Consider the following 13,470-nt stretch of genomic DNA (forward strand, 5'->3'; position numbering starts at 1 on the left):
GTTAATAAGAAAATTTTCGCTTATAAAACTTACATGCGTCATACAGTAAAAATAATTTCAAGTGCACTGTTGCTTGTTAGGCGTATTTTCCAACGAAAAGTATCGACGTGTCAGTACAATGCTAATATTTACATATTTAAAATAGTACAAAGTGACGCGCAGATAAAGCGCTTATCTAAGTTGTGCGCGTGAACATTTTATTTACGAGTTTAATAGCTTCATTTGACATTTCATTTTTTATTCGCTTTATATTTGGGTGCTTATCGGGGCAAGCAGCCAGCCAGCCAGCTGCACTCACTAAAGTCTACGCCTCCAATTGTTAGGTGACTTTCGAAATAATCATGTAAATAAATTAATTTTTTATTAGTATTTATTTTTGTTATTGTTGCATTTGTGGTATTTGTTAGTTGTTGTAGCTTAAAAGAATGGGGACACTAAGCATTATCTATTGGTTGTTATGGCCTTCAATGCAATTAAATGAATTTCGAAAATTCATGTAAAAAATGTGAGAGATAATGAAAGAATATTCGTTAAAAAATAAAAAAAAATGTGTTGAAAAGTTGGCTTGCTTTTGATTAGCGTGGTCAGTTCGATTGGGAACTAATTTACACCATGAAATAAGTTTGCTCTGTTTCGGTTATTGATAACTATTTGCATTGGTGTTATAGTAACGGTAATAATCAAACAGAAATAATGCATTTGGTAAAAGAATTGAAATATCGTTTCAACTAATTTATCGATTGTCATAAATTGCTATTATTTTATATCCCTGTAAATTACAAACCAAAAAATAGATAAATATTTTTCCAATATGGCGTTTTTATGTTCGTACTCATATTAACAACAATATGAACAAACCAAACAAAAAATATTATTTTTGTACTAAAATGAGCTCATAGTAATTAAGCGATTACTTAAAAAGTTTATGTAAATCCAAATCAAATCGCCTGTTAAATGTCTTTTAAAATCGTAAAGGGTAGGATAGTAAAGAGTAATCCATAATTTTTGCATTAAATAGAAGGTTTTACATACAAAATTACTGTGATCCGATTTAGATCATATATGCACTGATTTGTTCGACAATTTCAAAGGATTCTCTAGAGCCGAATTTCTTACCAGCAAAATCATTCGGCACAGACATTAACAAGTAGTAATCACTTGGGATCAAATCCGTAATATTCGGTAGGTCCAACAGAACCTCCACATCTACATAGCTGCCGGAGCTTCTGGTGGGTCACTATCAATGTATGCGGTGTGGTGTTGTCCTCTTGGAACATAATTCTTTTACTATTGGCAAAACCTGTTCGATTGTTGTTGTTGCATCGTCATTCCTGGCATGGCCACCGTTTGCGCCGGCTCACCGCGATTTAATCACGACAGTCTTTGCTTGAAGTTATCGGAAGTGTTCCACTTTTTATTCACAGTAACCAACCTCTTCAGAAATGGATCGGTTTTGTTAAGGTCCTTCAATGATTCGCTTATAAAAATTCGGTATATTTGTTCTATTTTTACTTAAACTTGTATGGCACCCATACATGGAGCTTCTTTTTGTGTCCAGCCTTATTTAAGCGGTTCCAAACGGTCAATTGTGCTTAAATAACGGTCGGACTCAACAATTTTTATTATTTCATCGATATTTTCGACAAATAACCTTCCAGTAATCGCGCATAATTGGCTATTACAGTATCAGGACCATAAAGGCTATTCATATTTGCAGCCAACAGGTTTGTATTTCGATTTTAACGAGGAAAAACTAAAATATGTGGTATTTTCAAACAATCAAATAACTGTGGGAGACATTTTTTTTAGTACGAAGTCTTATCGTTCTAATGTCATATAACGTAACCCGATCGTACTTATAAAACGCGATTTACCGAGTATATGCTTGAAATGGTACGAAACCTGCCAACTATAGACCTCTTCGCTGAAAACTGCGCAGCAAAATCGGCGAGACAACTACTGGCTGAAGGAGAATTTACATATAGCACCTTCGGGCATAGCTCGGTGGGTACAGGCGGTTTGACAGCTACCGATCCCACTTTCCAACTTGGAAAGTAGGTTCATAGAAAAAGATAGTTGGCGTAAAGGTATATTAGCTGTGCTCAACATTCTAAACATTTATACGCATGGCGCGAAAATGGTCGAAGAAGTTGGTGCAGGGATATACTGTCCACAGTTAGACAAAAGGCAGCCTTTTAACTTAAGTTTTAAAAGTTTTAAGTTGCTGGACCACTGCAGTATATTTCAAACTGAGCTCTTTGCTGTTGCGAAAGCCTCGGAGCTGGCCTCTAATACACCTTCAGACAGACAGATTCCAGAGCCAAGCAGCAATCAGGGCATTAACTTCGTATCGCATATCGGCCAGAAGTATCTTGAGAAGCAGGGCAGCAGTGGAAAATGTTGCCAGAAGCAAACAACTTTACTTCTACTGGGTGCCAGGTTACAAAGGCATCGATGGCAATGAAATAGTGTACGAGATTGCCAAGGATGGTGTACAGCTAACACCGGAAAACATGATGAACATTGGGAAACCCATAAATTGTCTATACGACGATCTGGAGAGAAGCGTGGTATAATAATATAGAACGAGCTACATGGGTGCAAAACTGCAAAAGACATGTGAAAAACGGTAAATCGGAAATACAGAAAATCCCTATAGGCACTCGATAGTGTGCATCAGGGAAACAAAGGAGCATTAGCAAGACTACGCTGTAAGCATTTGGGGTCTCTATGCTATGATTCACTGGAAGAAGTATCGATAGTGAGGCCACAGAGTCTGTTGAAATTCGCGTCAAGCGCAGACATTCTAAAATATGACTACTCCTCATGCGCCTAGTAACTGAACTCTATCTGGTATCGCAAACGACCAAAACTCGCCTATGTGTCGCTCATTTTCCTACCAAACTACATAGGTTAGGTTAGTTGTTTAATAACTGGAATTTTTTCAACTTTAATTAATTAAAAACTTCGGTGTAAAAAAATCTGATAACATAAAAAATAACGAATTCCTAAATTAACACAATTAACAAACTGCGATACCTGACTCAATTAAATGTCTCGTAGTAATGGAGTCAATTAAAAAATGTAGACTATAAATATTAGTAATTGGCAATTAACACAATTAACAAATTGCGATAAATAAATAAAATTTATTGGCTAATTGACTCAATTAAAAATTTTAGATGAGAAAAATACACAGAGTTTCATCTGACTCAATTAAACGTTTGATAGTAATGGAGTCAATTAAAAAATGTAGACTATAAATATTAGTAATTGGCAATTGGCTAATTGGGTTTATTAAGCGTGTCGTCAATTAATTGAGTCAATTAACAAATTTTTCTTATAAGTATTAATGCAGAAAATATTTTAATGAACTCAATCAAGTTTTTAAAAATTTCTAACACAAAAGTAGAAAACAAAAATGGTTTTCCTGCTGAATTAAATTATTATACTAAATCACGAATGCGACATTCAGGAGAAAATATGCGCCAACACAGTGACATTTGAAACTTAAAGCGAAATAGAATACGCGAAACGAACGAGCAACGCCCACTTGCATAGATCACCAGCGCATAGCGGACCACAGAGGACGTGGGAAATTGCAAGCTCAGTAGTTTGCAGCGCGTTTGCAGTCCAAACTTGAGACACTTGCAAACGGCAAATACTTTAGAATGCAAAATAAAACCAAATGAGCATAGAAGTAAAGAAGAAGAAGAATGTCTATACTAAGCGAGTGTGCAACTTTTGACTGTCAGCAGAAACAAGAAATTTATATAGGAGCATAATGACAAATAATGCAAACAAAAATTTGATGTAAAAAAAAATACAAAAACAAAGCAGGCGAGCAAAATGTATACAATGTAGAATATGGTGAATGGTTATTATAGTTTCATGTTGATATGCAATTTAACGGCGAAAATCCGAAACGAAGAACAACAAGTGTCATGAGACAAAAAATAAAAAAATAGAAAATATTTTAGTTAAAGAAAATGTCGCTGCAGCTGCGATTTCTGCAAAGCCAAGGCAAAAGTTACTCGCACGTAGGAAACGAGCGACGAGTAAGCTGCAGTGCGCAGTGTTGCATGCACAGCAATTCTTACGCTAGAAGACAATTGGTAAGCCACTTTTATTGTCGCGTTTTTGTTTTAATTTATTATTTTATTTTATCTTTTTTGCAAGCATCAAATTGCAGATTTGCACGGAAGTGCGCGCAGCGTTGACAGTTAATTTTAATGATGCACGAAATTCAGAACGCACGTGGTGAGCGAAACATAAAGCGGCAAAAGCAGGAAAAGCAGATGAAAGTAAGCCAGCAAGTGATATTGTTGAGCATCTTTCACACACTTTTGACAAGACATTTAAATATTTTTCCGACATTTTTACTAGCATAACAAGATAGCTTAATAAATACGAGTGGATATGCAGTGGAGAGTAAAATAAAAGCAATGCAAGCAAGCATTTCGAATTTTTAATAACCAGCTCAAACTCACTTCTCCAATATTTTTTTGTTACTTTACTGAATTGCAACAACAATAACAACTGATCAAATTTGAACCGGATTAACAATTTTTTTTTTTTTTTTTTTTTTAGGATCGGCTCATTTTTGAGGCGCTTTTCGCTAGATTGTTGGACAGTTTCTATTAATTTAATCATAGCACACGTCCCGTCAGCGTGTAATAATGCGTTTGGTAAATGCAGGGCAATCGACTCAGTTGTGTTTGCAAAAGGTTCACATTTTACGGTACGACTATAGCGCTTCCTACCCAAAAAATTAACCAATAAGCATGGAGTCGATCCATATGTTTGTTCAGATCGTCTGCTATCACTTTGATGCAGAAATGACGATTTTTAAGCACTGCTTCTTTGACTTTTTCGATATTATCCTTATTGCCGAAGGTGGATGGACGACTAACTGCGGTTTGAAGGGTTTTACGACTTTCACTGAATGCTTTGCGCCACTGAAAAACTCTCCTTGTATCGATTCAAAATGTGGGCGCAATTTAATTGCACCAGTCCGGGTCAAATTTGATCACATGGACCAAAAAATCGGGGGGAAAAAGTGGACACAACCTGCTTGGTAAGTTAGACTTAGTAATTTAGGCTGCGAAGATCAGACGGTATTTTTAGCCTCGGGGTCTAATGGGTAAAAAGTAATAATTTAGGGTACGCAAACCCCACATTGAGAACGCAAGTTGCCGTTCACACGAGAATCTGTGGTCTAATTATCCAAGAACAGACCTGGATTTATATCCAAAGCATACTTTTAGGATTGCAAATTGCGTGAATATAAAAATATATATTATTATTATTAATTATTTTTTCAATAAATGGCTTTACATTAGGTTAGGTAAATATGCTAATTTTACGTGAGGCCACGAATAATACCACTTGGACCGCCAGCATGTTCGATAGTGACTCGCCAGATGCTTCGGGAGCTTGGTTGGGAGGTTCGTTCTTATGCATCTACCTTAACGTCTGGATCTGTCACTAAGTGATCATTTTTTGTCTTTGGCTAATGATTTTGAGGAAGGAGGAGTGAAAATCAACTGTCCCAAAATTGTTTAACATTACTGTAACTTATTTATTATATACTTGTATGTATGTGGTCGCATGAGAAAAGTTAAGCGTGGTTGCACAATTGACATAGTTTTTAGCGCTTCTTGCATGTCTTGCATTTCTCTCGCTCCATAAAAATGAAGAAAACACCGAATTTCACACGGAAATCTTATTTTGCTTGTTGCAGCGTAAGCGCGATATGAAATCATCAAAGAAATGGTGGGGGAAAAAAGCAACAATAAAAAAAAAAAACAATTTATATGAAATATGTGCTTGTAGCAGAATTAATAAATAATTAAGTACTTTCATGTAGTGGCTGCTTAATTTATTTATAGCTTGTATAGTTGTTGTACGAAGTCAACCTACGAGTGCATTTCTCTGATGGGGAAAGTGTCTCTATAACAAAGTTTTTATTAAGTGGACGATAAATTGACTAGAGATTGCCATAGGCCCTATTTAATTAGGGACAAGTTAACACTGATCGCTAGCTAGATCACTAAATAGAACTCTAACTGAGCGCTAACTAGATCGGTAACTAGATCATTGATAAGTCGATACTAAATATGTATGGCTTTCGGAAATCGACAAATCTTATTTTATGATATTATATAAATACAACTACAAAAAATTCCTAAATACAACAACAAAAAATTCCTGAATACAACAACAACAAAAAATTCTAAATACAACAACAAAAAAATCCGAAATACAACAAGAACAAAAAATCCTAAATACAACAACAACAAAAAATCCTAAATACAACAACAACAAAAAATTTCTTAATACAACAATTTTTTCAACTTTCATGCTCAAACAACCGTCTAGAACCTCAAACTGAATCGCCACGTAAATTCTTCTTCCACCAAAAGTAATGTTTTTAGCATTATTCAAGCAGACTGTTTTAGAATGTCTAATTAAAAAAGAAAAAAAAATTGCTTGGTTTCTGGTTACTCATTCTCAGCAGCCAAATCGCTCTGTAGTGATCGGTAAACGCCCCTTAGTCATACAAAAACAAAACAAAACAAAACAACAACAAAAACAAAATCATCAAAAATCACTTTAAATTCGCCTCAAATGCTGGTAACGTGTAAGTTGTGTAACGGAAATATGTGGAAAAACGTAAATTAATTACAACATGCAACAACAAATTAATAATGCATTTTTTTTGTATATTATGGAGTTTAAATAGCGATAATGTATGTGGGGAAGAATTACAATGACGTAGGTGAACCAAGTGCAAGACGATAAGCGCGCTGGTGCATTGGGGTACAGTGGTGTGCAAAAAAATGCAGTAAGGTGAAATGTTTTGAAAAAAAAAATAAATAAATAATTAAAGATAAAATTACAAAAAAAAAAACAATAAATTAATATTGCAAAAAAATTGAAAATGTTGCAGAAGATTTTGTGGTAGTCAACTTTATCACACATTTGAAGACGATAAAAAAGATTTGTATTAAAATACGCGAAAATTAGCTTTTTCATTGTCAGTCCGGGTCAAATTTGATCAGACTCCAGAAATTTTTTTATGATAATAAGTACTTAAAAGTGTCAAACCTACAAAAAAAATAAAAATAGAAAGACTAAAAAAACTAGATAGAATGTATTATTAGACCAGAAACACCTATAAATTAATCAATTATAAACAAATGACACGGAACGACTCTATTTGGGTTATCTTTAACTGGAAATTATAATTTATTTAACAATAAATAGAATAAAGAAATATAGAAAGCTACGCTGAAATACTCAATAGGTGATGAGTATTCCTTAAAAATGATTTTCTTTAAAAAATTCTAATTAAAATTCTAATTGCTAATTAAAATTTTAATTAAAATTTTTTTAATAAAAATTTTATTTTATTTTCTTTGTTTTTATTTATTTTTCGAATTTTTTGAAAAAAAAAAATTATGCAAACCACAAATTTTAGTCCTTTTAGTAAGCTGCTAATTCTTTGCACACCACTATTCCAAATATTCCTGCATTTTCACGTGCGAGCATGTACCATCATCAACACACATACATACATAGGTACACCCATAAGCTACAGCATCAAAGCGCACAATGCGGAACCAAAGGCTTAATAAAGCCGCCACCGACGCCATAAACCAACAACAAAAGCAATTGTCTGCAACAAATTCCGATCGATACGTCACAGAACATTTATTGATGGCCGGCTCTTGCCAGTGAGCAGAAAATAAAAAAGTTAGAAAAAGCCTGTCTAAATTAGCCTATCTCGAACCTTTCAAAATGAGTGATCATGACGGCAAAGTTCAGAATATTTTTGGGTGTGCCCTCGCAACTGATAGGAAGTGTATGCTGTGGTATGTGGTAGGCAAAAAAGCAAAATACTCGAAACATGGCTTAAATGCAATCAGGCAGCGGAGAGTGATGACTTCCTGCTTTCTTAAAGCGTTTGTTTATCTGCGCCTTGAACCTTCTTTTGGCTATAAGCGAAGGCGTTGAGTTGCTGGTTAGACTGAAGTGGCTGGAAATGTGCAGCGTCACGAAAAAGAACCAAATTAAGTTCGCGTCATATGTTGTTGTTATTGTTGTTGTAAAAATGCATGAGAATGCTTTGAATTTCATTTCTATTATAATTCTAACCAAATTGAACCAAATTGAGTGCATTTGATTGTTTTTATGCGCTTTAAATTCTTATTAGCATTTTGAGCTTGGCTTTGTTATCTACAAGAGAAGACACAATCTTGAACATTTTCTTGTTAAATTTCTCTTATGTAACAACTTTACTACGCCTGCAACAATTCTCAAATTTCTACCTGCTTTTCCCCTTGTAAACACAAGTTCTTTAGTTTTTTTTTTTTGGGTTCTTCATGTTTTCTTGATTAATTATTAGGCTTTTATCGCTATGCGTAAGGCATCTATCCCAGCTGACTGGCTTGTAGAACAAGTGTTGGGCATCTCACGTTACCAGAAAAAGGTAGATGCATAAGAAAAATAGTTGTTTGTACATGTGCAAGTGGAATGCACCCCCTTCTTGTGGCCAAGAATGAAAAGGGTCATCAAAAATGTAATTAAAAATAAGCATATAAAAGTATGAAAGAAAATAAGACACATAAAAAGGCCACAAAATTTTCCATTTATTGGGAAAATATTTTCCTGCCGCCGAGGTCAACGGAGTTCACCTGTTTATATTTGCTTATTGCATTTTTGCTATTGACACATAGTTTTACCCACAATTCAGGCCTTCCAAATACATAGGATTCAGAGCAACTTTTATCAGCATTGCGTGTTTACAACACCAATATTTAAGCAATTTTATTAACTCGATTTTATCATTGAACAAATAAAAATTGGCTCTTCCGTTTTTTTAAAGTCTGATTTCGTTGATGGAAAATTAAAACGCTTGCATTGCTAGTTAAAAAAACAGGTAAACCTCTTAGCAAGAAAAAAAAGTAGTTTATTTTCTTTGAAATTTTATCTCGTAAAGATAAGACTTTGACGTTTAAAGATTACGCCGATAACGGAAAGTGAAACCTACTGCTTGGAATGGAGAATAATAAAATAAAAAAAAAATTTTAAGATTTATTTTATTTGGAGATTTTGTATTTATGAAAGTCATAAAGATATTTCCTTCTTTTGTTTTAGTTATTATAGTTTTAATTAAAATATCTAACATTTAAAAAGTTCTACTCCTTTTAGAAAATTGAACATTCAACAAGTTCTCTTTCTTTAAAACACGATCATCAATTGCATTCACCTACGATGGCGTAAGTACGAAGATCAAATTGTTATTATTTCAAAATTATATGATGTATTTCTTACAATAAGAACAATTTAAACACTGCCTAAGGTTTATTTACTACGGCGACCCCTGAATTGACAGATTTCATGTCAAATTTGTATGAATATTTTAATCCTACTCTGAGCAATAATTTAACAACAACATCTATAAGTCAACAAACTGATTCTTTCTACTTTTATGTATGTATATTATTCATTCATATTTTCGATTACTCACCTTTCCTGCTGCTTTCTTGTAACGCCTGGTTGCTTCGTTGATAAGATCCTTCACCAGCAAATCGCCATTGCCACATGGCACAACAATGCGGATGGCACCAAAACACACGGTGACCTTCATTTTTGACAATTTTTTTACGTTTTTTCTTTGCACAAACAACTATTCGTTAAACTTTACAAACACTTTTATTTTTTAACAAATAATTTTCACTTTCTAGTACACAACACTAAGTTAAATATTTTCAATTAGGTGAATAGCTAACTAATGAGTCACACATTCGTTTTATATTCGGCAGTAATTCATATATTTATATTTTTCGTAGACGTTTAGTTATTTAAATTGAAAGCTAGGCGGATAAATAAAACATTATAAATATTGGTATTGAAACGCTATTAAATAACTGCATTAAAGTATTTTGGAAATTGGAATTGCAAGGTCATATAATAGGCGCGCGCCAGGCCATCGCCAGACGAAAAAAAAAATATTATTATAAACAAAAACAATGCAATTATACAGCATTCATTGTGTAGTCGATGATGTGTGCTGCTATTCTCGAGAGGGTCGTGACAAGCTATGGAGTCACCCTCCAATTGCCTTCTATAAAATGCACTAGCAAAGGCGCCGTTAGTGATCCTTGAATTATGTACATACATAAATACATAGATATACATAGGTGTACGCCGGGTATTTTTATGTGGTGGATGTAGATTTTGTGGTTGCTTCCACATAAATAGTGTGCAGCTGCGCTTTGCCGACACGAAAATACGTTACACAAACACTAACTTAGTGCTAGTAAGCCAGCAATTCTACTAAAGCAAGATTACAGCACAATTGGGAAGTGCATGTGCTATAGGATGTTTAGCACTTGACAGCTGCACTTACTGGGTGGATTTAAGAATTAGATGGTATAAGGAATGTCGAGTCAGAAAACCATTTACATATTATTAACACATCTAATTACTTTAGAACTTCAAATTTTTGGAACTTTATACATATTTCTTTCAAAGATCAACTGCTTATTAGCAGTAAAGCTCCTATCAGTATCGCTATGAACTTTTAAGGAAAACATGAATCACTAGAATATATCGCACAAACAATGCAAAACGAAGCACACATCATACACAACAAATTACTGGAAGAAATAGCGATCTGAATGCGCGAGTTAAAAACTGGATTTTCCAGCACAGATTTAGGATCGCAAAAATGTGGCCATAAGCGAAAAAAACGTAATAAATGTAGATACAAATGAAAAATCTATTTGGTACTACAAAGAAAAATAACAAATTTATTTACAAACTTCACTTTGTTATACACTTGTCGGTTTTTTCTTTGCTTCACCGCTTTTGCATTATAAACGTTTACATTTAGTTTCGTCGCCGTTGGTTCGACGTTGTCGGCACTTACGGCATTTTTTATCAATTCTTAGTTATTGCTTACTTTCTTTCTTTATTTTGCACAATCTCACCGACACGTTCGTTGGTTAATTTTTCGCTTATATTTTATTACATATTTTATGTTTCGTTACCACAATTATTCACATAATATAATTTTTCACTTCGCTGCACTTGCAAGTTGCTAATATCGCGTTTTAGTTTCTTATTGCACTAAGTAAGTGCATAAAATTGGTTAGTTTTCGTTAAATCCGATCAGTAGACACAACTGCATTATGCATTACACACTTGGAAAATTTGAAATTTTTTCAAAAATCGCGTTCTCCGCACACGCGCGCTTTACTCCCGTTCGCACTCATGTCAACAACTCGTTTGTCACTTGGCTTCCATGGAATTTTGCCGTTTACCTTGTTTCGTCATTTTTCGCTGCTTGGTTGCCACTCGTTTATTTGTTGTTTTTTGAAGCCGCAATTTTAACGTCTATTTCAGTAGACTGCCCAGTGTTGTTGTTGTCTTCTCGTTTGCTGTTGTTTACCTACCTGTTCTCTGCTTGCGTTCTCTGACGACAGCAGCAGCAGAACTAGTTTTTGTTGACAGCCCACCAATTCGTTACTTCTCTTTGACATTTGGTTTACTCGCTAGAATTATAGGGTGTTACCAGTAGTGGACGGAAAGCAGGAAACAATTTGTTTATTTAATAAATTACAATAAGGACAACTTTTGCTGTTAATAATATTTCTATAAAAATGCGTGTTTTAAAATTGTTATAGTAACAATAATAAAAGTGACTAAAAATACGTGAATTTACAAATTAACCATTCGTTATGGTTTTTATGGATGGCAGCACTAGTATTTTACATTTTGCAGGATTGCAATGTTGTGGTATATGTCGGACTATAAATCGTCTTATTTTTCTAAGCATATTGTTTGGTTTTCAATTAAATATGACAAATTCAAGTCATAAATAAGAATAAAGAACAAATATTTCTGATTTTTTGATATATATAGTCATACAATTCGGAAGATTTTATGCTTGTACTGAAGTAGTACCTTTTTATTACTTGCATTAGAAACCCCAATTGTCAGCTGTCAAATTTGTTTTGATTCGACGGCGTGTTCCTATTCAATACTGGCAGTACATTATTGAAAATATAAATTTTTTGAATTAAATATTTAAATGATTGTTAAAATGAAGCAAAAGAAACGACAAAGTGGTCTACCACCACCACCTCCCCCAGAGGAGTTGGAGGAAATGTCGCAGGATGATAAAATGCAGGACTCAAGTGGTGAACAATCTGCGCGGTCCGATCTAGAACAGCAAAACACAACATCAGTAACCAGCAATATTGGGGAAAATCTTGAAAAAGCTGGTGCTGACGATGATGATGATGATGAAATGGACCTGGGCAACTTCAATGTAAAAGCGAAAAAGAAACGCAAGAAGGGCATCATTTACATATCGAACATACCCAAACACATGAATGTTACAAGGATGCGTGAAATTCTTGGCGAGTACGCGAAACTTGGACGTGTGTACTTGCAACCAGAGAAATTACCCGGCGGTAAGTTCCATTTATTATGCTTTGAGAAAAATTCTAAAACATAGATATTGTTTGCAGCCAACGACAAAAAGAAGAAGCGAAAACGCTTGGCACGTCACTTCACAGAAGGTTGGGTTGAGTTCGAGTCAAAGCGCGCGGCCAAACAAATTGTTGAACTCTTAAATAATAAACAAATATCTACACGTAAAAAGTCACAATTCTATGATTATATGTGGAGTATGAAATATTTGCCACGCTTCAAATGGGTGCATCTTACGGAGCGTATGAACTATGAGCAAGCTGTGCATAAACAACGCTTACACACCGAGGTGTCACAGGCGCGCAAGGAGACTACATTCTTCCAAAATAATCTTGATAAGAGCGAATACTTGAAAAAGCAAAGTAAAAAAGCGAATAAAGGCAAAAATTCGGCCGCATTAGAAACGTGAAATTCTGATGGTCGCTATTTTATAAAAATCTGTGTAGTGTATTATTGTGTTTTTATGAAGACGGTAAATTAGAACGAAAATTTATTGTAAAATTGACAAAAGCAAAAAGTATTTTCTTAAAGGATATATTATTTAAATATCTAACCACCCCTCTACTGTTACAGATTTGTATAACATAATCTCTCATTGACAAACATTTCGAATCAGAAAGTGTAATTAAAAATCTAAGTTTTTTTATTTTTTCCCGTGCTTGAAGTACAAAAAGTAACGAAATTGTGATTGTGATTGATCTATAATGAGGTTTTGTGGAATGCTGTTTGAGAATCGGCACTAAAATAGAGATATATGTTTATTTTTCTTCCGATTGTAAACGCCCATACTCCTTGATGTACAAATTTCTCCCAGTAAATCCGGAAACGTGGGAGAACATATTGTTCACATTCGTCCACTATAGCATATTATATAGTATATGCCATAAAAACTGACCGCTCAGAATTCAGTTCTTGTATGGAAACATTTTTTATTTGACCATTGTCCCAAGCGACTGCACATTT

At 34.3% G+C, this 13,470-nt stretch overlaps 2 protein-coding genes across 4 annotated transcripts in view; one reads left to right on the forward strand and one right to left on the reverse strand.

Moving 5' to 3' along the window:
- LOC126760676 (partitioning defective 3 homolog) overlaps window positions 1-11,309 on the reverse strand; it is a 174,517-nt gene extending 163,208 nt beyond the window's left edge. Inside the window, exons 1-2 of one of the 3 annotated variants that reach the window (XM_050476499.1) lie at window positions 10,940-11,309; window positions 9,536-9,881 (exon numbers count right to left, since the gene is read on the reverse strand). In XM_050476499.1, the coding sequence (XP_050332456.1) occupies window positions 9,536-9,655 (120 nt within the window). In that variant the 5' untranslated portion in view covers window positions 9,656-9,881; window positions 10,940-11,309. Of the gene's footprint in view, window positions 1-9,535; window positions 9,882-10,832 lie in introns of all 3 variants that reach the window. The other 2 variants (XM_050476498.1, XM_050476497.1) reach the window with 2 other exon arrangements.
- A 701-nt stretch (window positions 11,310-12,010) lies between these two features.
- Window positions 12,011-12,948, forward strand: LOC126758322 (uncharacterized). Its single transcript, XM_050472556.1, has 2 exons — window positions 12,011-12,488; window positions 12,546-12,948. Exons 1-2 carry the CDS (start codon window positions 12,104-12,106, stop codon window positions 12,914-12,916), a joined length of 756 nt encoding a protein of 251 aa, XP_050328513.1. The 5' UTR covers window positions 12,011-12,103; the 3' UTR covers window positions 12,917-12,948.
- Window positions 12,949-13,470: the final 522 nt, after the last annotated feature.

This window comes from Bactrocera neohumeralis, chromosome 5 (genome assembly GCF_024586455.1).
Source record: "Bactrocera neohumeralis isolate Rockhampton chromosome 5, APGP_CSIRO_Bneo_wtdbg2-racon-allhic-juicebox.fasta_v2, whole genome shotgun sequence".
NCBI classification, from domain to species: Eukaryota; Metazoa; Arthropoda; class Insecta; order Diptera; family Tephritidae; genus Bactrocera; species Bactrocera neohumeralis.